Source organism: Penicillium chermesinum, assembly GCF_028974085.1.
Source record: "Penicillium chermesinum strain IBT 19713 chromosome Unknown utg000007l:1.0-2695246.0:1.0-2697696.0, whole genome shotgun sequence".
NCBI classification, from domain to species: domain Eukaryota; kingdom Fungi; phylum Ascomycota; class Eurotiomycetes; order Eurotiales; family Aspergillaceae; genus Penicillium; species Penicillium chermesinum.
The window spans coordinates 1,063,795-1,086,674 of NW_026695317.1; the positions used below are offsets into that span (position 1 = coordinate 1,063,795).

The 22,880-nt window shown below is 52.4% G+C and overlaps 7 protein-coding genes across 7 annotated transcripts; 4 read left to right on the forward strand and 3 right to left on the reverse strand.

Moving 5' to 3' along the window:
* Positions 1 to 1,259: 1,259 nt before the first annotated feature.
* Positions 1,260 to 3,650, forward strand: N7468_009108 (GABA permease GabA; the record flags this gene model as incomplete). The annotated part of the gene is made up of 17 exons (XM_058478404.1): positions 1,260 to 1,339; positions 1,400 to 1,433; positions 1,498 to 1,567; positions 1,618 to 1,690; positions 1,753 to 1,781; positions 1,839 to 1,978; positions 2,032 to 2,146; positions 2,199 to 2,277; positions 2,326 to 2,360; positions 2,412 to 2,440; positions 2,492 to 2,524; positions 2,577 to 2,601; positions 2,651 to 2,852; positions 2,904 to 2,981; positions 3,032 to 3,160; positions 3,211 to 3,358; positions 3,411 to 3,650. The coding sequence occupies 17 exons, from the start codon at positions 1,260 to 1,262 to the stop codon at positions 3,648 to 3,650; spliced, it is 1,539 nt and encodes a 512-aa protein (XP_058326734.1).
* A 457-nt stretch (positions 3,651 to 4,107) lies between these two features.
* On the forward strand, positions 4,108 to 6,432 carry N7468_009109 (uncharacterized protein; the record flags this gene model as incomplete). The annotated part of the gene is made up of 1 exon (XM_058478405.1): positions 4,108 to 6,432. The coding sequence occupies one exon, from the start codon at positions 4,108 to 4,110 to the stop codon at positions 6,430 to 6,432; it is 2,325 nt and encodes a 774-aa protein (XP_058326735.1).
* Positions 6,433 to 6,958: 526 nt separating this feature from the next.
* N7468_009110 (uncharacterized protein) lies at positions 6,959 to 10,732 on the forward strand (the record flags this gene model as incomplete). The annotated part of the gene is made up of 9 exons (XM_058478406.1): positions 6,959 to 7,165; positions 7,217 to 7,362; positions 7,417 to 7,544; positions 7,596 to 7,648; positions 7,693 to 8,301; positions 8,858 to 9,146; positions 9,235 to 9,638; positions 10,128 to 10,388; positions 10,439 to 10,732. The coding sequence occupies 9 exons, from the start codon at positions 6,959 to 6,961 to the stop codon at positions 10,730 to 10,732; spliced, it is 2,391 nt and encodes a 796-aa protein (XP_058326736.1).
* A 162-nt stretch (positions 10,733 to 10,894) lies between these two features.
* On the reverse strand, positions 10,895 to 12,162 carry N7468_009111 (TauD/TfdA dioxygenase family protein; the record flags this gene model as incomplete). Its single annotated transcript, XM_058478407.1, has 3 exons — positions 10,895 to 11,142; positions 11,204 to 11,695; positions 11,760 to 12,162. The coding sequence occupies 3 exons, from the start codon at positions 12,160 to 12,162 to the stop codon at positions 10,895 to 10,897; spliced, it is 1,143 nt and encodes a 380-aa protein (XP_058326737.1).
* A 1,372-nt stretch (positions 12,163 to 13,534) lies between these two features.
* On the forward strand, positions 13,535 to 15,501 carry N7468_009112 (putative transporter; the record flags this gene model as incomplete). Its single annotated transcript, XM_058478408.1, has 6 exons — positions 13,535 to 13,795; positions 13,848 to 14,176; positions 14,237 to 15,077; positions 15,149 to 15,267; positions 15,336 to 15,419; positions 15,477 to 15,501. 6 exons carry the CDS (start codon positions 13,535 to 13,537, stop codon positions 15,499 to 15,501), a joined length of 1,659 nt encoding a protein of 552 aa, XP_058326738.1.
* A 337-nt stretch (positions 15,502 to 15,838) lies between these two features.
* On the reverse strand, positions 15,839 to 16,225 carry N7468_009113 (uncharacterized protein; the record flags this gene model as incomplete). The annotated part of the gene is made up of 2 exons (XM_058478409.1): positions 15,839 to 16,058; positions 16,131 to 16,225. 2 exons carry the CDS (start codon positions 16,223 to 16,225, stop codon positions 15,839 to 15,841), a joined length of 315 nt encoding a protein of 104 aa, XP_058326739.1.
* Positions 16,226 to 19,769: 3,544 nt separating this feature from the next.
* N7468_009114 (putative phosphoinositide-specific phospholipase C) lies at positions 19,770 to 22,312 on the reverse strand (the record flags this gene model as incomplete). Its single annotated transcript, XM_058478410.1, has 6 exons — positions 19,770 to 19,980; positions 20,402 to 20,663; positions 20,708 to 20,753; positions 20,822 to 21,006; positions 21,079 to 21,880; positions 21,938 to 22,312. Coding segments are annotated over 6 exons (1,881 nt in total), but the record flags the coding sequence as incomplete, so codon positions are not given.
* Between the last annotated feature and the right edge of the window lie 568 nt (positions 22,313 to 22,880).

Below are 22,880 nucleotides of genomic sequence, written 5' to 3' on the forward strand. Positions count from 1 at the left end.
GTTTTCGAGAGCAATCGACGGTGTCCGTGATCAAGCTCCCGTCTTGGGTATGCCTTCCCAGCGATCTAAGGACAACTGAGACGAGGCAGTTTCACCATCTGTAGCTTGATGGGCCTCGGGGTTGCACCGCATGATTTATGGTTGGGTGATGCAGCTACTCCAACCGTGGCTCTCCACATATACGGGGTAGTTCGGGGCAGGGAAGCCCGACCAAAACACCTCGGAGAAGGGGTCGATTACGGGCAATAACGACATCATGTTCGGAGGTCAAACCACGGGGGAGCACAATTAGCTGGTCGGGCCAGCATTGACTAACCAAAGAGCAGGATCTCGTCCATTTTGGACCCAATCGCCCCCGTTTTTTCTCGAAGGAGCCGGGCGTTCTACACTGCAGGCTATAGGTGATAGATAAGCCTTCTAGAAGGCGAAAGAACGCCGATCAGAGCACGCCTGCAGAGTGACACGCGCTCTTTTCCATGGTTCCACCGGGTTAAGGATTGGACCAAAGCGGAAAAAGCTTAGCGTCCATGAGGTTGGTGGCGTGGTTACGATGCCAATGGCCCCAACAGGGTCCCTGCTTCCTCTAGCCGCGATATCTCTTACATAGGCGGATTTGGTGACTTGCGACAGAGATAAGTGCCGTTTGGCCTGGTCCACTGCTCCACCTGGATCCATCCTTTTTTCGATAAGGGAGTCACCCCTATTCTGGTGACCGATACGGAGGACTTTCTGAGGGTTGGAGCCGAAGTCCACATCAGCAAAGTACGGGGAATATGGGGTTATTACACATAGAAACACCATCGCGCTGTAATTGCGAGGCTGTTGCAGCGCAAAAGATGGAGCCCAACTCCGGGGTACAATGCCCCCTCGACTCCAAGAGCGCGCTGCTCCATACGTTTGAGGTGGTTCCACCAATCAGACGGCGCCCTCAGACGATAAGCTCCAGGGCGCAATGGGGAGGCGAGTGGCGCCCGGAATCGGACCGCCCGAATCTGCTTTCCTTTGGGCCTCGTGATTGGTGCAAACCACCGTATTCGGGGCAGCCAGCCAATGACCCCTCGCCCTTGTTATCGCGATGTTCACAAACGTTAATCGCATTACCCCAATTTCTTATTAACGGACTCTAAAGCTATCCCCCGCAAAATTCCTGGAGACTCGGGCGCGACTTTCAAATCGTCATGGCTGACGCTGACTTTTAATACGGCCTGTTGCAGTTTCTTTCGGCCCTCGACTCTCCCATCCTCCCCAAACCCGCCATCATGAAGGACACGGCGGATGACGATGTGCAATTGGCCCAGATCGGCCACAAGCAAGAGCTGAAGCGCCATTTCTCGCTAGTGTATGTTTTCCGCGACGCGCCACCGGAGATCTGACTACCATACTGATTGTTTTCTACCAGATCTATGCTGGGCCTGGCTTTCGCTATTCTAAACGTACGCGCTTCAATGGAGAGAACCTTATAACATCGAATAATGGTCGACTAACTTGGGAGGATAGTCATGGACGGCGCTCTCAACAAGTCTGTCGCTGAGTCTTCCGTCCGGCGGAAGTACCAGTGTCGTGTGGGGTGAGTTCGTCCAATCCACAGATCAATTGTTCTATACTGACAAGTTGAAGGGCTCTTGACTGCCGGTATCTGTAACTTGTGCATGTCTGCATCGCTGGCCGAATTCCTATCTGCGTACCCGACGTAAGCTCCCCGGATGTGCTTTGCGCCCTGATCAGACGACTAACATGGCTTGCGGCGATAAGCGCGGGTGGTCAATACCATTGGGTTGCTGGTGAGTAATTGGATGGAGCGAGATCTACAATAGATTAATTGGTTGACCATTCTACAGTCATTTCCTGGCGAAAGTCAATGCCTATTCTGTCATGGATTACCGGATGGGTGAACTGCGCCGGTTGGGTCGCGCTGGTCGCGACTGGTGGTCTTCTCGGCAGTCAACTGGTCCTGGCCGTGATTTCTTTGATGCATCCGGTATGCACCGATTCCAGCCATTGCAGATCGAAACCTCTCATAACTCCATCTAGACTTTCGAGTCCCACCCGTGGCAACAGTTCTTGATTTACATCGCATACAACATCGTCGCTTTCCTGATCAACGCCCTTTTGAACCGCATCCTTCCCTATTTCAATAAAGCTGCTTGTATGAGGATCGAGTCTTGGAAGCCGAGTCTACGTACTGACAGTATCGCTAGTCATTTGGTCTCTTGCTGGGTTCACTATCATTTGTATCACAACGCTTGCTTGCGCATCGCCCAACTATAACTCTGGAGAGTAAGCATACCATGCTCGCACACTACGAGTCTCTTCTAATATCAATAGCTTCGTGTTCCGGGAATTCCTCAACAGGACGGGATGTACGTTCATTATCTGAAAGTGTTCAAAACTGCGTCGCTGACTCCTTCTAGGGCCTGATGGCATCGCGTGGCTCCTCGGTGTATGTTTCGCGCTCAACCCTCAAGTGGTATAATTTCTGACCTTTCAATAGCTTCTTCAAGGAGGTCTTGGTGTTACCGGATTTGTAAGTTCCTTCCGACAAGCACATGCTTTACACCTATTCTAACATGGCGTAGGACGGTGTTGCACACATGATTGAAGGTAAATCACGCATCAGTCCAGTGCGAGGACGCAAAACTAATAGCGCCAGAAATCCCTAATCCCTCTGTGGAGGGTCCCAAGATCATGATCGCTTGTGTTGGTATCGGCACTGTGACCGGATTGATCTTTCTTATCGTTATGTTGTTCGTGGGCGGCCCGATAGACAACATGATTAACGGCGCTGCTGGTCCCCTCTTGACTATTTTGAAGCATGCGACCCAGAACAACGCCGGTGCCATCTGCCTGTTGATGTGAGTGAGTCCAGAATCCCGTTTTCATGCCTATGCTAACAAAAGCCACAGTTTCCCTCTCGTCTGCATGCTCTTCGCTACCACTGCGATCATGACGACCAGCAGCCGTATGTGCTATGCATTCGCTCGGTATGACCCCATCCGTTCATCAAGACGTATTCCTTTCTGACACTTTCTAGTGATGGCGGTCTTCCATTCTCTAGGTTCTTTTCCCGAGTTCACCCCAAACTCGGTGTGCCCCTGAACTCGCTCTATCTGAACCTCCTCCTCGTTGTCATCTTTGGATGTATTTTCCTCGGATCGTCCAGGTAAGCAAGCCCAATATGCATCATTCAACAACTATATTAACATACAAAAGTGCGTTCAATGCGATCATCTCGGCTGCTGTTGTCATGTTGGATCTTGCCTACGGGATCCCCATCGCCATCAACTGTATCCGCGGACGTAACACCCTCCCTGAGCGCCACTTCGTCCTTCCAGAAATCCTCGGCTGGACCTTGAACATCGTAGGTTCCTCACTAGCGTATCGATGCGGTGCTTTGCTAACACTTGTCATAGATCTCGTTGGTCTACATCACTTTGACTACTGTTCTGTTCCTCTTCCCACCCGAACTTCCTGTCACGGGGAACAACATGAACTACTGTGTTGTCGCCTTCGCGATTGTTTTTATTATTTCGGCATTGGCTTGGATTTTCGACGGTCGCAAGAACTTTGTTGGCCCGCGCATCGAGTTGGAGGTTCTTTCTGGGGAGGCTAAACCGGAAATTCCCATTCCTGCCATTGAGCAGAAGAGTTGAAGAAGTAGATTTAGATTGCTTGTATGATAAATTGATTAGACCATTACATCGTATCTGTTCTCTGTGGATATGAGAACTTGAAACTTCCGCGTCTTTTGTTCCAGTGTAGCTAGGATTTTCGGGGCCAGAACTTGGGGTAGTTGATCAAGAAATCACTGCCGTGGCGCAGTATTAACCCTAGTCGTTTTGAGAAGCGCCCGGTCCTTTATGCGTATCGTATTTCTAGAGCCTGTCAAGCTGTTTCTTAATATAGAATAGAGCCTCACTTGCTTTCCAATGATTTGAATCCTCCTCGCGCGCGCGTACATGGGGTATTCGCAAATACGCGCCCGTCTCGATGCACCGACTAGAAATTCGCACCTCCTCCAGATCATGTCGTTGAATCCGAAGAAAAAAAAGACAGTGTTCTCTCCATATTTTCCCTCACTGTTTGTGGCCCAGCCCATGATCCTTCAAGATGGGGTCTCTCATGCCTCAAATGCATTTGAACGTCGGGCCCGCAAGCGGAGTCGCAAATTTCGGTATAGAATTTCTCTTCAACCTGCAAAGATTAGGGATCGACACCCACGCCATTTACGTTGCTAGCTACGTTGGCAGCCAGCTGAGGCTGGGTCCGACAGGACACCATAGCTTACTTCGAGCGCTGCATGAGAGTGAGCTACACAAAACTGCCTCGAAGACGCTATGGTTTGGACTTGGCCAAAGGACCCCGATCGGTTTGCTGACGAGCCATGAAGCCTGTTCCCACTTTGTGGCTTTAACAGGCTGTTTGCTGGAGATTTACTCGCCGTGGGTGACGACCAGGATTATGCGGGCTTTCTGTGAGCAGTTCGTGCAGAGGGCCCCAGCTGGGTTCGGTCTTCGTGTCCCTGGAGAGTTGTCCATGCAGAAACTTGTTGAAAAGTGTGGGGGTCTTGTTTCTACGACAGCGTTCCCTCTTCTAGCGGAAAAATTTATGTCTTTTGATGGCGAGTCGACTGTTGGGCGACAGACATGGCCGAAGCTCGATTCCTCTGACCATATTAGGTCTTTGAGGAAGATCTCAGATCCACAGAGTATTGCCGAAGCGCTTTATGCCATGACGGGCCTTGCAAAGAGGGAGGAGCGGAATATTCGCAATATCACGCTTGTAGGAACGGCGGACGGGGCGGCTCTTGCGGCTATTGGGGCTTGGCTCTTTGACCTCAGTGTCACTATATACAACAAAAGCGACAATCGCCGGCGATATTCCAACTTTGACGAGAGGAAACAGCAGGCGCAGCTGACAGCAGTGCTTGCTCAAGCTCATCAGACCCGGTCTGTAGCGAAAACAGAGACGATCTTTCCTTTGAAAAACGTGGATGATGTTAAGGCAAGGCATATGATGGATGATCCAGACCTAGAAGACATGATTTCAAGCCGAATATCTTGGGATATCATTCTTGAGAAAACATTCCAAGAGGCTTTTCTTTCATTGAAGCAATCTCCAGAAATCTTTGGGACCGTCGTTGGGAGTGGAGCTCGCATTTTCTCTGGCATCGCTAATGGCGAGCGTGGGGTCCCTATGGAGTGGACTCGTGAATGCACGATCCACTTCGAGAATAGCTACGGGATAAACTACGTTACCTTCCTGCAGCGACGGTTTCCAGAACTTGGTTACAAGGGCTTCCATCGTTCTATGCTGAACGCGGCTTCTATTCAGTCGTTTAAAGAAGCCACGGATACTTTCGAGAACGCAGTCGGGCTGCTTTGCAAAAAGTGCGCTTGCAAACTATGTTCTAAAGAATCTGGTGCGAGGAAGCATTCCCCATACTGTCTTGCTGTGCTCACCCTTACCGTCCTGCGCTTCGGTAGACCCCTGGCAGGTATCAACCCCATTGCTGCCCTGTATCCCCAGCGGGGTGGCCTGGAATATCTATATGGCATTCAGCGGCAACGTTTTTGTCAGATAGTAAGAGGTAATAAACCGATGCCTTTCTTCATGTCGGTTATTGAGACCGAGTACCGGTTTCTCGAACTCTCCGTCATGCAGGTGGCAAGGTGTCTTTTCAGTCGCCCGATACAAAGCCCTAAGGATGATCCTATGAGATTCTCATCTGCGATAGATGAAGACGGGATCTGCTACTACCTGGAAATCCTGCGCGACCCCTATCATAATAATGTTGTCAACTATGCACGGGTCAATGTGCTGAACGGCCATATTCTCTACGAAGGCCGGTACTATCGATATATCGATGAGCCTGTCCGAAGCCATTGGGATATCCACCGTCGTGAAAAGACAGAGGGCAGCATGCAGAACATTTCCAGGAGGGCGGTCGAGGATATCCAACGTTGCTATGGTTCTACACCTGAATTACAACTGACAGTTCGAACGTCCAATAAGGTATTGGAAGAATTCTTGCAGGTGTCAATTGCCCTTGTTCGAGGAAGCACTGTTCTGTCTCACGTTGGCCCTCGATTTGTTGTCGACAGCATTGCACATGGAATGGGACGAGCGGCCTGTCGGAGAGACGGATGCAAGTCGTCCGCTGATCTTAAGAAGGAAATAACGAAGGAGCTCGCTAAGGCTCGACAGCAGCAACCCGTATGCACAATCAACATCAGAGGACATGAGGTGGCTATCGTGAATGGAGATCAAGGCTCGACACTTATGGCTCTATATGGGCTGTATAATCCACTGGTGGCTCGCCAGGAGTGTCTCGCTTGTTGTATTGAAAGTGGGTGCAGCATCCCAGGCTGGAAGAAGTTCCCGGTCATTTTGGCACAACCTGCGTCCCGGAATGGGTTAGTTCTGCTGAAATAGGAGGGTTGGTCACTGTGAGCCCCTGCGCTGGGCGCGTGGGTATTTATGGCGTGTTTGGGTCTTGTGTTTTAAGCAAACGATGTCCCACTCGATACCATTCTAGGAAAGTTAACTGATGGTACCGAAGGCATGAGCTCATTTGCAATGTCCCAGTAGGCTCCCGATCGAATTACTTTATTTTCGATATAAGGCACTTCCTGCGTACTGTTTCAAGTTGTTTTATGTTCTATACCCACCAAATAGCCAGATGACGTTGATCATGTGACTGAGTGCCGCCACTTTTGATGCCTGTGTTAGAAGGCCACAATCCCAACATTGAACGCGTTGAGGCCGCCGGCCTGAAAATGATCACTGTGGGCCTGGAGACAAATCATTGAGCTTCGGTTTCCATCGAAAATTGCTCCAATTCAAAGGAGCTCGAAATCAACGCAGGTGAGCCCTGGAGTGCACTGCAAACCCAGATCATCTGACCCGTTGACAAGCATATCGCCCCGCTAACGTCATTGGCATCTGATCTACCAACACGATGCTGTCCATCAATTGGCCGTCATTACGGTCCCTGCGACTGTTTTCCTGGGAGAAGCAACCGCTCAAGGTCTCGCCAGTGAAGATTCATGATATCGACTCGGCTCAAGAGAATCCTGGCCGGGCGTTGAAACATTTGCTCAGGTTGAACCATGCAAACTACGCGATCCTGTACAACGATCGGAAATTCCATAACCATGCTCCTCATGTTAGTTTCGTCTTTCAATGACGAAGAACAGTATGCTAATCAGATCACTAGATCCTCTGTGCGGCTTTCCTCCAGGGCGCAGACGCAGATGACCTCACGCGCATGTACGAAACAGAGTCCAAGCTACTGGATGCGTGGGAGGACTCGCCAGCCGAGGTGACAGCGGAGGATTGGAGAGAGCACCTAGGACATCGAGAGTATGTACCGCCGTGTTTGGACCTCTTAGGCTGCATATTAACGAGCTTTCCCAGGTATCAAAAAGCGTTTGTTGATTTCTTCGAAGACGAACTAGTCCGGTACAATTACGAGTGGAAGGAAGTGGTAGCGGAGTACCTGTTCTCGGGAGAAAACCCCATTTTCCACTCCATCATGGCTGATCGTACGTGCTGTCTGAATATACATTGGAAGTTGATGGAACTGACAAGACTAGTCGGTCACCCTCTCATCCATCTCGCATACGCCTTTGAGATGTCCAGCCGAGAGGTTGCCATGGAAGCCCTGGACTAGCTGCGACCTGCTTCAACGAGAAGCATAAATACCTCGCGGACCCAGCATACACAGAGCTAGAGCCGTCATATCGCTCGAAGTCTGTTTTCGAGATCTTCGAAAAAGTGCGAACCGACAAGAAGTTTGACGGGCTCTTTGCAACAGCCGGAGACGATAATTTCTCCAGGGTCTTCCAAACCCACGAAGCCGCTTTACTCGACCACTGGAACGCATGGACAATTGAGAACCCCATAGAGCAGTTCCGAGAAAGTCAGGAACTTGCCGCTACACTCTTTGCTGCCGCGCCAAAAGACTCTATTGAGAAGTATGACTTCTTTCTTGTCCATGTCCTGACCACCAGTCACGCGGTGCGGGTCCTTCTCCCATTCGTTCCTGCCCATTTACAAATCCCATTGGTTCGGCAATGGTGGCTGGTCACATTAGCTATTTTCATTGCGCAGCTTCGACCGGAGCTGTCACTCAACAGAGTCCGTGAGACTGACCTTCGGGGCAGAGATTGGGATTGGGTGTCGAAGCAAGCTGTCAAGGGGGAGTACTCGACCGACGCGCATTACGTCAAGGCCTTACGGTGCTTAAATGAGTTATCGTCGACCTGGGGCGACCATGATCAGTTTTATCTGAAAGCGGCGGTGAGATTTGCGGATGAGTTCGATGGTTGGGGTGGGTTTGTTTGAGTTCTCGCGTCTGTCCTGCGTCGCGGATGCGTCCGTGCTTCACCAGGTGGTTCGTTTCACGCGCTCCATATTGCATTCATATGTCCCAAAATTAATGTGCATTTTTATAGCTCGTATGGATTTTTACATATGAAAAACCTCAAGTGAAGGCGAAACCAGACGTCAGAAGTATAAGCCTAAGCTGAAAAATGGATCGAAAGATCTGGACTTTTGTAGCACAAGCATAGGGGTTAGGGGTTTGGGGGCACATTTATTCATGGATTCCCACCCCACATTCGCAAATGGACCATCTCATGTGAGTTCCGAAGCAGTGAGTTGATCCCAGAGAATTGATTCCAACCATCAACTGCCACCTTTACAAGAAATGCATGGAACGTCCCACACGCAGCGAAAGCGGCGCCTTCGAGCCTCCGGCCCAATTAGGCTTAGTGCTATTTGCACTGTTTGCATTGGCCCAGCTATCATCATATTTTGTGTCGCGTTGATGCCAAAACTGACCTTTCCCACGCAGTCTGTAATTCAGATCAAGACGCGTCCAGCTTCAGCTGAACAACTGGCCGCGTTTGCGTCTAGAATGCTCTCCCCTCCCGATACCCCCCTGTACCTGCACGCCGAACTCCTCCCCAACATCCGTCAAATCACCCTCTATGTCTCTCTCCCCTCACACCCAGCTCTCAATGGACTGCACCCTACCATCCAGCTCTCAGACTCCCGAAAAGCAGTGACCGTATCTCTCCCCCACCCTTTCCAAGATGTCACGGAGACCACCAAGCTCCCCGCGCGCGTCAGCGAAGCTGCTCGTCGGATCTTGACTACACACGCACATCCGGCGAAGCCCCCCTAGCCATGACTATTCTTTCAGAATGCCCATCGACCCCACTGACCCAGTCCTCGCGCCCAGCGACGAACTAACAGATGACTATGTCCCATGGACAGCGGGGGACATGTCACCGGATACGCGAATCCGATGTCGGTCATGCAGCGCGGAGCTCCTAAACACCACGCCCCCGCAGCGAACCTCGCAGGACGAGACGAGCGGAGGTGGCTGGGACTGGAAAGACCTGCCCAGCGGGAACTGGGCTGAGATGATGGACTTCTGGCACTGCCACAAACCCGATCCGCATGAAGAGGATGCGGAGCCGGAAGCCAATGCCGCGCTTAGGGTTGAGGAGCAGAATGCTCAGATTAAAGGGTATGGTGCTTCGAGTCGTGTTGTCGCGACCACGGGGACTGTGCTCGTTGACACCGCGACGTTTCTGCTGGCGGAGCGTGATTGCGGGGGACTGAAAAAGGTATGGATAATCCCTTTATTTAGGAACAGTGACAATGCTATTTGTTATTCCGTGCTGCTATTCCCTTTCTCGACTTTCTAAGTTACGAGGGTGTATTCCTTTTCCTACACTGCTCTTGTGGGCAACAAGAAGGAGACCATTTCTTGCCCATGGGGTGGCCTCCGATACAATTGCCCCAGAAAAATACAGCGCTGCAAGTTGCGTGACGGGACGATTTCGCCTAGACAGCCAGTGGTCGAAGCTGTTATCCTCTCTCTGAGATGGATTTCGCGGAAGCCACGGACTAGGCGATACATCTTGGAACGAGCTTGCCATTCGCTCCTTCCTTCTTCAACGGTAGCTGGAGCTGCGTCTGCGGCTCTTGAAAAGTCATGCGGTTGTCGTGATTGAGGAAGGGACATTTCGTATTATGGAATCTTATTATCTATTTTCAAACACTTTTGACTTCTCATTCCGGATAGCCCGCTAACATATCGACCATCTACCTAGACCAGCGAGGAAAAGCCTTCAAATCTTCATGACCCTGAACAGAGAAGCCTTGCCTGTACAAGCTGCAACGCGGTACTTGGCACAGAAGACCCCTCTGTCAATGGCTGGCGGCTCTTAAAAGCGCACGTCTCCATCAGCACGAACCAGTCAATACAAAGCTACTCAGCGGAAGTCATCATCGCCGCCCAGCTCCTCGAGTTAATCGAGCGGGAAAGTGCCCGGCGGTTCGTCGTGCACAGTGGACAGAAGTCTGGACTTTTGGTATGCGCCCTCAATTTTCCGTAACCATGATAGTTATTAAACACCCTCAGCTCTGGGTCTTCAATCCCGATCTTCGATACTCGAATGTCAGTGCAGGCCATGCTGTGAACAACCAGCAGGCTATGAAAGTATTATACCAGGCACTGGATGACGTGGATACTGTGCTTAACCGCGACATGGGCAGGCCGTCGCCCTTGTCTGTGGAGGAGTTGGAATTGCCGATCTCGATATTTGAGAGCCTTTCTAATGCCTTGCATGCTAGTAACTGTATACTCCCATTCTCCGCGAGGAGGTTCAATGAATGGCAAGTCGGTCTTTTGAGTCGGTTCAGTCGTTCAACCTAATCATGACTATGAATGCGGAAGTATATTTACATCGAGACAACCCACGATACTCGGGGTTCTTTCTCAGAAATACCCCTACGACTCCAATCGGATTCAGCTTGGGCATATAGATCTCACAAATTTGGCCCTTATTTTATCATCAAGCACATCGATTTACATGGTTTACTCTTCAAACGGAGTCTCATACGGCTGCTCCGCCTGCGGCGTGAGACGCGCAATATGGCGTCTTTGACCATCCTCCCAGTCGAAAACAGCCGAGTGGGCCACCAACCGGTTATCCCAGACGACGACCGTCCCCGGGCGCCAGCGCACACGGGCCTGCAGATCCTGCGACAGCGCGATGTGGTCGAAGAGGAATTTGAGAAGATAGTCCGATTCCTCCTTCTTGTAGCCCACGATATAGCGGGTGACTGGGGCATCGTTAGTCTGGTGCCTTCTTTCCTCTCCGACTTTTGGAGGGTTCAAGCTTACATTGCGGGTTGACATATAGCGCCTTCTCGCCCGTTACTGGGTGCGTGCGGACAATAGGGTGTTCGGTGGTAATAGGATCGCGGCGCGCGATGCCGCCGCCGTTCAAACTAGCGTTGATCTGTTCGGCACCCGAGTGCACGGCGCGGAGACCGTGGAGGCGCTTCTGGAAGCCCGGGGACAGGCGCCTGTAGGCCTGTGCCATGTCGGCGAAGAGGGTGTCGCCGCCGCTCGTGGGGCCATCGAGCCAATACAGGAAGGTGGTACCGGGGGGCTGCTTCTCGAAAGTGACATCGGAGTGCCAGGTAATGGTGTTTGTGCGCTGGGCGAGGAAATTTGCGCCGGTACGGTCGTCGGCGCCGCGGAAGACGATGTGGACTTCCGGGAAGCCCTTAGGGGCGCCGGAGGTTTGGTGGATATGGTGGCGGCCGAAGTAGCCGGCATAGTCGACAGCTTCTTGGATCGGCAGGTCGGCGAAGTCTTGGTCGCGGAAGGCTGGGGTGGGTTAGTTTTGCTGATGAACGGGGGGGGGGACTGGAGATGTCTGGGATGGACATACCGACGACACGACGCTCAGCGACATAGCGGGCTAATTGGTCCTTTCCGGCGTTGCTGAGCTTGCTTAGTTGCACGCCGTGGACTTCCGAGCCGATGAAGGGGGTGATCTCGTCGATTTGGGCTTTGTCCTTGGGGAACAGGTCCGGGTAGCTGGGGTCTGCATCTTTGCCGTGTTCGTAGTGCTCGAAGATGGTCAAGGGTGGGTAGCGCTCGGTTTCGTTGTCCCACACGGGGAGGTAATGGGGGTATGATACCGGAGCGACCTTGTCTGTGCCCTTGAGCTCCTTCTCTTTGTCGATCGAGTATCCGATCAAGTGCTCCTTGTTGGAGCCACCGTTGGTGGGACGAGGGGCTTGGGTGGTTGTGTCTCGCACGGAGACCGTGCCTGTGATTGAGGGCGCCATTTGAAAAGTATCTGATTGTATGGTAGAATCGAGGTGTTGGATGCTTCAACCTGTATCTGACTTATACTTGCCAGTAGTTTTTTTTTTTCAGGCTATTAGAAAACGCGGAGTGGCGAGGATCAGATCTCTATATACATGAGGCCTGTGACCCAAACTACTAATATTGCACCATGAATGCGGGGTGGCGATAGGAAAGACTCTTTGCGTCCCAATATACTGTCCGAGGCATTGGTAGAACGGTTCATCGTCACGATACTCCGAAGGGAGTATACTGTCATTTGCATTCGAAGAGTGCGTTCGTTATAACCGTTGCGAATGGCGTGCTTGTTGTTGCGCAAGATAGCAATGGGGAGCTGTGATTGGTTGAATATCGACCATCTAGTAGATCACGGTCTCTCATTGGCCACACCCCACGATGATCTCGAGGCCCTTGTCTCTTCTGTCTTGTCACTTGCGATGGAAATGACGTGAGATTCAACTCGACTGACGCGACGTGAGCTGCCGACTTTTCGGCACCTGAAGTCAAAGTCCCGACGTAAACTTGATTCGCATTTAAGGCGCGGCCTAGTCGGGGGATTTTTTATCCTGATAGGACTTCACGTCGGAGCATTGTTAGGGCTGCTCGCCCCCCAGCGACTCCCTAGGTCGACCAAATAGGTAAAACCCTTGAGTGTGGCCTTTGATCTTAAAGTACGCTGCCTGTTGCGCATTAGAGCCTCTCTGCCATCCACAGATAGCCCGCCGGCTACGGACGGTTTTGCGATTGGCTTTTTCAAAGCCTTGTACGGTCTAGAAGGACAGAAACATGAAGGCGGGGGGCAGTGGGGCATTTTGTATAAGCTGCACGATCCTGACTCGTCCACCCTAACGTCACTTTATGGGAGCTTGCGTGATTCCAGCCTTTCCCCAGTTTGTGGAGTTTCTTGCGTCCCGCCTGCTGCATACGCTCCGGCTAAAAAGCCCAGGGCCTGTTTGAGATCTCGGATTTGGAATCCAGTGTCAGCTCCAATGCACCCGGAATCTCTCCGATTATGCTTTCATACCAGCACATCGCGAGCCTATCGACCCCTCCCACATGGCGAATGGACCATTCAGTGGAGGTTGAGCTCCGCTAGAGGACCGAGGCGACTGGGCACCATCATAAGTAGCCAGACGAGACATGAGACGTTGACCCCAAATGCCCCACTCCATCCAACGAGGGCATCCGTATACAAGATCAATGGGCCACGCTGATGGCGTGATATGTGCGCGGGAAGGCTATATCATATTTTTTATTTCGACCACCAGCCTTTATAGCTGGGATTCCCCTCCGTGATAAGAGTAGTTATCTTTCCTCGACACTGTAGTCTGCCCTTCACGCTCAAGGCCCAAGATGACCGTCGAGGATAAAAGCATCGACTTCAAATCCGGGGACTATGATCCCAAGACGACCTTCAAGGTTGAGCCAGCCTCCGACTCGGCGTCCTCGTCATCTCTTGAGGAGCACCGCGGCGAGGTCAAGGTGATCGATAGCACGTTCGATACCACCGAGGACCCTCGGTTTTATAAACCAAAGGAGGACTACGAGGGGTACCATCGCTGGGACCCCAACTTCGACTGGACCGAGAAGGAGGAGAAGGACGTCCTCAAGAAGGTTTGCGCACTCGACACCACCCATGGCAGGGCTGGCATGCTAACTCGACTAGATTGACTGGCGCATCTGCACTTTCGCCTGTATTACTTTCTTCGCGTTACAATTGGACCGATCCAACATTGTGCAAGCCACATCCGACACTCTGTTCAGTGATATTCGAATCACCCACAATGACTACAACACCGGCCAGACCATCTTCTACGTGGTATTCCTGTGCGCCGAGATGCCCTCCCAACTCATCTCCAAATGGGTCGGCCCCGATCGCTGGATCCCCGTGCAAATGATCAGTTGGAGCATCATTGCCGCCTGTCAAGCCTTCATCCAGAACAAAGGCGGCTTTTTCGCCTGCCGCGCCATGCTCGGTCTGCTCGAGGGTGGTTTGTACGTTTCCCTCCCCTCCTCCCCAGGATAAACATCATCTCTAACGCAAAAGTTGTCCAGCATCCCGGATACCATTCTCTTCCTCTCCTTCTGGTACAAATCCAAGGAGCTCCCGATACGCCTCAGCTACTTCTGGGTCGCCTACGAAGCGACTTCCATCGTCAGCGCCTTTCTCGCCTACGGGTTCCTGCACATCCACAACTCAGAAGGTACGGGTGGCTGGCGCTACCTCTTCGCCTTCGAAGGCATGATCACGGGGCTCATCGGCATCGTCGCCATCTTCTGGATGCCGGCCTCGCCGACCCAGACCCGCGGCGGGTTCCGCGGCAAGGACGGCTGGTTCACCGAGCACGAGGAGAAGATCATGGTCAACCGCGTGCTGCGCGATGACCCATCCAAGGGCGGCATGCACAACCGCGAGCCGATCACCCCACGGATGCTGTGGCAGGCGCTGAAGGACTACGACCTATGGATTATCTACCTGGTGGGCCTGGTGTGGATGATCCCCAACACGCCCGCGACGAACTACATCAGCATCCAGTTGAAGGCGCTGGGGTTCAGTACCTTCCATACGAACCTGCTGACGATCCCGGCCTATGTCGTCTTCATCTGCACGCTGTTGGGTATTACGTGGATCTCGGAGCGGTTCAATGTGCGGTTGTTGCTGGGGGTGGTGTCGATGGCGTGGGCGATGATCCTGTTGATTGCGCTGGAGACGCTGCCGGATAATGCCTCGCCGTGGGTGCGCTGGGTGCTCAATACCCTGCTGATCGGGTCGCCGTATGTCCATGCCATTCTGGTGGCTATCACGTCGAGGAATGCGGGGACGGTGCGGACGCGGACGGTGGCGACGGCCCTGTACAACATGATGGTGCAGGCGAGCAATATCATTTCCAACAATGTGAGTGGCATGTCCCCCCAGGGTTGCTTGGGCTGGGAAGGATCAGGGATCAGGGCTAATCGGGGAACCAGATCTACCGGGACAATGACAAGCCGTATTACCGCGTGGGAAACAAGGTGTTGATTGCCTTGGCGGCTTTTGCTATGGTTCTGTTTGTAGTAGCCAGATTCTATTACGAGTGGCGCAACAAGTATGTTCGAATCGTCGGGCTTCTGGCGGGTTCTTTTTTTTTTTTAACAGGATTTTTCTTTTTCTTAGGAAAAACGCTGCGATTTGGGACAAAATGTCCAGCGATGAGAGACAGCGCTATGTCGCTGAGAACAAGCACCTGGGCAACAAGCGGTATGTATACCCTGAAGGGGAGGAGAGGCATGGACAAACGGGGCTAACGATGCCTAGGGTTGATTTCCGCTTTGCCTATTAGCATCGGAGCGATGGAGTCTTTGCTTAAAAAGTTCTGGGATGATTCCTGAGGTTTGGATTGGACTATAGATAAACAGCGAGCTTTATTTAATCGCCTACCCTGGATGGTGGCGTTAGTTATGAACACAAGTATGAACACAAGTATGAACACAAGAGCGTACCACGTAATTGTAACGGAGTGGTCCACTTCTCAATCTGGAAACCTTTCCCGATGACACTTCGAGTCGCTTGGCTACCCCAAGGCAGTCATGGAGAGTCGCAATCGATTATCGCACCGTGCCAAAAACTCCAGTCTCGAGTATTGCGCAATATCACTGTAACAGCAGTAACCCGCTTTCTCACTCCCCAATCACATACTCACACCCCTCATCTCCAATCCAAACCTCATGCAGCTTCCCAGCGGGTACATCTACTCGAGCGCCAGCGCCAAAGGTCTCTTTCTTGACCTCGCCGCTGTGCAAGGCCGCGTTATCGTCGGGGTACGTGATTGTCAGCGTGCCCCGCCGAATCAGATGAGTCGTGAGACCTCTGTGGGTATGCGGAGAGTAATATGCATTGCTACTACCAAGTTAATCCCAGGCATCCAAGCTGTATTGGCCATCAAGCTGGGGGGGGGGGGCTGGAGCATACCTTCCATCCGACCAGGTGAAAACATGCCGGAAGCCCCAGTCCCGAACGAGGTTCTCGCTTTCAGAGCGAGTGCCAATGGGGTATGTGTCAACCATTTTTGCATCAGCAGGAGCACCCTTTTACTGAAATGAGGATTTCTTTCCAAGTTAACAAAGACATATGCGCCTGGAGTCCTGTGTGGGGAACTGGTTATTAATGTCGCGGATGATGTCAGGCAGCATCACGTGAGGATGTATACATGTGAGCAAAAGTACAACGGAGGCTCTAAAGGAGACAGAACTGGATTTTTTTTTCAAAAACATTAGAGAAAAGAAAAAAAAGAATCGGGTTCCAATTTGACGAGAATGCAAGGTGCTAGGCAAAAGAGTGTACAGAAAAAGTCCAATGGAAAGCACAGATACCGTCGCGCAAGCCGGCCCAAAGTTGTATATTGCGAAGCCAAAGCGCCAAAAAGCAGCAACCAAAGAAACGCGACCAAAGATGTTCCCCGTCCCCACAAAAAGCCACTGGGTCTGTTTGAAAATTGCATGGGTGCATTGCCGACGAAACCCCATTCGCCTCGAACCCCGGGATCCAAGATGTTTCCTGAAGCACGCGCTAGAAGAACTCCGTGAAATGAGAATGCTGAATGCGAAGCACAAAAGTCGAAGCAAGAGAGAGTAGATTGAAGATCGCATGTCCTTTGGATCATGCACAGGGGGGTATGGCAGACATGGCAGCTCTTGCCGGGGATGACCCAGACCTCCCGGCCTTGTCTCATGCACGTGGGACATCGAACGCCAGGCATCTAAGAGCCATTAATAGCGGTACACAAAAGTACGCGGGAAGGAGATCCAAGCAAACCTTGTTGACGACAGGAGAGTTTGCACTCGGCGCGGTGCCATCTTCCGGCTTGGACATTGTGAATATTGGTGCGAGGTGAACGAAGCCAAGGGAAGGCACCAGTTGAGTATTGGATATGAAGTTATTGGATTTACTCTCCGGAGGGGAACCGAGGGAGAAAAGATGGTCTCCTCGCCAGCTGAGCCTGAGCCCGTCTTTATAAGGCCGATCAAGGTCCAACGATTCCAATGACCCGTGGTTCGCAAGCCTACCTCGCGATGGTGGAGGAAAAGAGCAGGATGGGAATCCAAAAGAGAAGGTCAAGAAGAACTCACAGCTGCAGTGCATGAAAGTAGATAAAAAAAAAGAAAATGGGGGGAAAATGGGTAGAGCACAAAATATAAATTGAAAATCCAAAATCAGAATAGAATCAAATCAGAAAAGAAAACAGAAAATAATGACACAAATAATCCCAGATTTGTGAAAAGTCAAATCGAACTCGGTCCCCAAAAAAAGGGCCAGGAAAAAGGGCCAGGCATCCGCTAGATCACCCGGGTGCAACTGAGTTCAGCTAGATCCTGTAGGGCAGGATGTTCGGAATATCCCGTGATTGCGAGAAGCAGATGCTACGGTTGATCAAGCAGAAAGCACGAAAGCTAGAACCACCCAGTGTCGATCTGGACGAGCACGCTCCACCCCATCACACTAGACGCATGACGGGGCTGGAGGAATCAAGGCGACGGGGCAAAAGGCATACCTGATGCAGGCAAAAAAAAAAAGCCAATGGGTACATGTACGGGGCCTCCCGAGGGCTCCGTGGGTGTTCGTTGTTTGCTTGCGGGGGCATACAAGGACCATGCGAATTGGAGCGGGACCACGGAATGACCTGGATGACATGAAGCTGCACGTCCCCCATCCGCTGTGGGACAGGGTATACTTTAAACACAGCCAACACAGCCATAGGACCCGTATGGAGCTTCCTTCCCAGGGATACTCGGCTCGAAGCGCCTTTGCTTTTTTTTTTTTTTTTTCTTTTTCTTTTTTGGCCGTAACTGAAAGCATGACAGCCTGACGGGAGGGCCGGAGAATACGGGATGTGCGAGAAGTTGGCAAGGCTAGCGACAGTGTCGCGCAACAAGGGCACGTCAAAAAGTTGATGTATCGGTTCTTGCAAAGCAGATCTTCGATGGGGCTTCGTTTGACCTCCGCCCATTGGCTGCGGCGGACAGCGGCCAATCAGCAGGCGCGCTCGTTCGCAGTGAACCCTCAGGTCTTCCTTTAGTCGCGTCTTTTTATTGTTAATTTTCTTTTTCGTTTTTAGTCTAGTTTAGTGCGAGTTCATTTCGGGCGTTGGCGATCCCATCCGATCATTGGTCAGTCGGCCCCATGCTCGTTGGGTCTCTACGCTTTCGCTTTATCGGGGCCTCGGTCCAATCCCGTTCCTGATGCATGCGTTAACTGGCAGGTGTGACATATGCAACCTGAATGCATGATCTTCTTCTTCTGGATCCTGCATGGATACCCCATGCTATGATCGCCCTGGGCCTCCATTCTTCCCTTTCGGGCTACATGCGGCTGGGGAGGGTTTCTGTGGCGCAGGAAGGACGTGACAGGTAGAACCGGGCCATGTCGCTGAGCAAATGGCCAGGGGGAAAAACAGGGGAGGGGCGGGGCAGCCTCTCAGATGGCTTTGCTCTCCAACCTTCCCCACTCTTCTTTTCGGAGCTTTAACCGATCACTGTGCGTGTGGCCCCACACGGGTTGATCAATTTGATACATACCTCTTGGCGGGCCGGGTTCCTCTCTGGCGCGGTTGCTACGGGGGCCACAAAGCCTTGGGACGTGAATTGGCAGGAAGAGGAAGTGGGCTTCTTGAATTCTTTGCTTTTGCTCACCGACATTTTCGTCTAAACCTTGTCGTCTCTCCAAGTCCGCCAACGGGGCCCGAGAGCCATGCGGGGGGGATCACAATGGCGCGCATAATGCATCGTATTTTGCTTTGTCTGCACAAAAGCCTTCGATCTCGAGGCCTGAGCGGCCCCTATGCTGGGTGTTCTGTTTCGTCGTGACCCCGAGGATCTGGCTACCCACGTTTTAGGTCTATTAAGCAACTGCCTAAAGTCCCAGGTCCGTCCCCGCGGTGTCGACCATTCGAAAAACGGCAAGAGCGTGATGCGCGGATCGACCTTGGATGTGTCTTAAAGTTCGTACAGGATCTAGCCGCTGCTTTAGTCTTTTCCGGGTGGACCTAACTCTTTCTCTCCCCCCTCCCCCCTCGCATCTCCTTCGTATGGCCGTCGGCTCTAGGTGGCTCTCGAATTCCGTACGGGGACCTCATTCGCCAGACGCCATACCGAAGGCCCTCGTTTTTTTTGTTCCGGCCGCTGCATGTGTGTGTAAAATCTGCACGCCCCGCAGCCTCGATCTCCACAGGAAGGGTATCTTTGCACATTGCATCATATCCTTGACTGGAGCCTCCTTGCTTAATATCTTAGATTTGTTGGAATTGGAGCTGATTTCCGTTTTATCTACTTTCCTTTTCCAGCCGCCGGAGACTGCCCGACTCACCTCGGGGGCCGTCAGCCACCTCGTATAGAACAATGGCGGCCTCTAATGCCCCGATCGAGTGATGAAGCAAGCATGCGCCACCGGCAGGTCCTGAAAAAATCTGAGGAAGATCACGATGACACGCATGCCACAAAAACCGCACGGAATCGTGCCTCCTACGCAAGCGCGTGCACACCACCCTGCACTGGCCCTATGCGACAAGCACAGCGGCCTAAAATTCTCCGGACATCTCGAAACATGACGTATCACCTCAGGAGATGACCTTGGTGACCCGCACCAAAAGCACGCCGCCTGTCCGTTCACCCGTTGCGTCTCGTAGATGGACGAGTCTGTATCCATTTCGTAAGCGGTCGAGTCGGATGCAGGCCCACGCGGCCAGGGGGTCGCGGCCGAATTCGTCATCTTTAATTTTAAATCTGGAAGTTTGTCAGTCGAGGCGCGATTCCCGCGATCGATCGATCTGAGAGCTATTGGTCACGGCATGGAACGGAAATGCTGCTGCTGATAACCTGTACACAATAATAGCACAAAACAGGCAAGCGAGACGGATGGGACGGCAGTCATCACAAGCGGTCGTGCAGGCATTGCCCATGCATGTTTGGGAAGCCTCATGCCATCATGCCATCATGCCATCATGCCGTGATGCCGTGACAGAGTTCTGCTCGAAGAGGTTCACCCCATCAACGCAAGGGCTTTGGGGAGGCGGGGGTGTGGTGTGGTGGGACATATGCACGCAATGGCAACCTAAAAGCCATATCGAGCGAGAGGCAGGAAAGAGCATAGCAGCCACAATAATCCTGAAAAAGATGGGGGAAAGAAAGCAAAGGGAGAAAAAGAAAAAAGCCCAAAAAAAAAAAAAGACAACAAGAAAGGCAACTAACCTGACAAAGCTCAGCTCTTCCACGATGCCCACTACAGCAGGAAAGACCAGCTTCTGCCCTTCGAAATCAGGACATCTCCCCGCTCCGTTCCTCGAGCGCCGCCGATAACTACTCTTCTCGGTATCCGAACTCGCATCATCGCCCTCACTACTACCTTCCACCTCCGGCTCCTCAACATGCAACTGCACCACCAAATACGGTGAGAATCCCTTCTCCGTATGCCCGAGCGGCAGTGCCAAGTCCTGCGCTGCGAACACCTCCACTGCAAAATCCAAATTTACTCTGCAGATGGAGGGGGCGCTGCACCTGCACGCCTAATGCTGCGGTAACCGGGCGGCTTGAGCTGCCAGCCCTGCGTCCCATGGAACATGCCGTAGTTGAGCATCATCCCTTGTCCAGATTCTGCCAGTTGAGAGCCACGAGCTGCGCGCCCCGCCGCCAGTAAAAGGTGGGATCGAGGTTCGAGGAGGTCACGCGGAAGGCGTACGGGTAGATGCGCATGAGGGCGCTGCGGTTATGCTCGAAGAGTGTGTCACGATGCGTCACATGGGCCTCGCGGGCAGCCTTTTCGGAGAGCGAGAAGACGTGATTGGGGACTTTCGCTTCTGTTTGCGGTTTCATCAGATTAGGGGGTGGGGTTTCAGGCAGCTGAAGTTATCAAGCGGGTGGCTGCATACCAGGTTGGTCGAAGTGGCTGAAATGGTAAGCACGGGTGTATACGGCCATCTTGGCGAGGGCCTCCAGCACCTTCTTGGGCTTGGCTTTGTGAGCTGCGTCTTCGGGGTCCGCTTCTGCGTCGGTCTCGGGGCCTGCTGCATCGGGGGTGTCGAGGACCTCTTTTCCTTTGTTTGCGGGTGGGGAGGATTCCGGGGTGTCTTTCTTCACGGCGGTCGATTTTGTTTTTATCAGGATCTTTCGTTTCAGCTCAGATAGTTTGGGCTGGGCATCCGGGTCGGTGCCCTCGGGGACTTCGACTAGATGGCCCTTCCATGCTTCGTGGATAATATCTACCATCATCTGTTGCTGTTCGAGGTTGGCATGGACTTCGAAGCTGATGATGATTGGGAGATCGCTGGTGACGAAAGCGCTGTCGCGGATTGCATAGCAGATCTCACGAAAAGTAGTCCCCTTGGTGAGCGTGTGGCCATGTAACACACGAGGCTCTGCCTTCACGGGAGCTTTCTCTACAGGCTCGATGGATGTTGTGGTGACCGAGCTATCTGTCTGAGGTTTATCGACCTTCCAACTCAATCTCTTGCTCAATTGCTTCGAAACAGAGCGCGTGAGGCCCGATCCAGGATTTTCCCGGGACTCGAGCCTGGACATGATCTTTTCCTTGAAGCTTGCCTTCGGGGCGCCCTTGGAAGCTTCCTCTGAAGCACTGTCCGAGCTGCTCGGGCCACTGCCTTCCGACCCCGAGTCTTCTGGCAGCCCATCCCAGACATCGATCTCAACCGATCGACATCCGCGCAGCAGTACCTGTCCGTATTAGCAGGTTCCTCCCACGGAGAGATGCATCGCGCATGCACAACTCACAGAAGTGTAAGCACTCGCAGCGGCATCACTGTACAGCTGGTTGCCTGTCAAGTAAGTATTATGACTTGAGGAAATAAAATAGTCCGAAATCGGCGCCTCGGCGTCTACTTCTTGTGCTGGAGCTTCGGCGCATGCGGCTGCGCCTTTCATGTACGACCGGAACGTTTCAATCGAAACCAGAGGATACTCCGGCGATTTGCCTTGGAGAGTGGGCTCACCCTGCGTGGTCTGGAAGAAGTGAGCCTTCTCCGTGGCGTCTGCAGGGAATGCATTGTAGATCTTGGTCAAATGATCATCAAGAGTGGAGTGGAAGGTATCCAGTGGATGGAGCGATAGGTGGCGAGCGCTTTCGACGAGCGCTTTCACTTTGTCCATAGCTGCAAAAAAAAACGTTTGCTCAATCTATAGCTGAGAGCTACGCTAATTTAGCGCGAGGCTATCCGGTTTGCACGGTGGTGAGTGGTGCGCTTGTTCGATCCGGTGAGAGCTACAACGGCCCTTCCCCGCCTTGGTTCACTGCAGGATGCAATCTTGGGTTATCAAGCCGCAATTTTAGGGAATGTTCATTCCGGTTTTGAGGGAAGGGAAAAGGGTTGGGAAGAGGGGGGGGTTTGGGCTGAAGTGAGTTTCTCCACTATGATCGACCATCCACTTGCTGTAGACGTGGCGCCAGGGCCGCCTGGAGCTTCCAGATGGGCGAATTCACACACCGGTGTACCTGGTAGGTCTCCACGGTCCTATGTATAGCGTTTTCGCCATTTGACTTGATTGGTGTGGGGGCTTGGGTCCCTCTTGGACGTACATAGCACTGTGCAAGCTTCAGTAGATTCGAGTTTGAATGCCCCTCGTTCAATGTACTCAATGAGTAATTCTCCTGTGAGCTTGGCTGTTGCAGTGGAACTACCGTGTCATAAAGTCTCCGACCCGCTGAGAAATCCGCCTG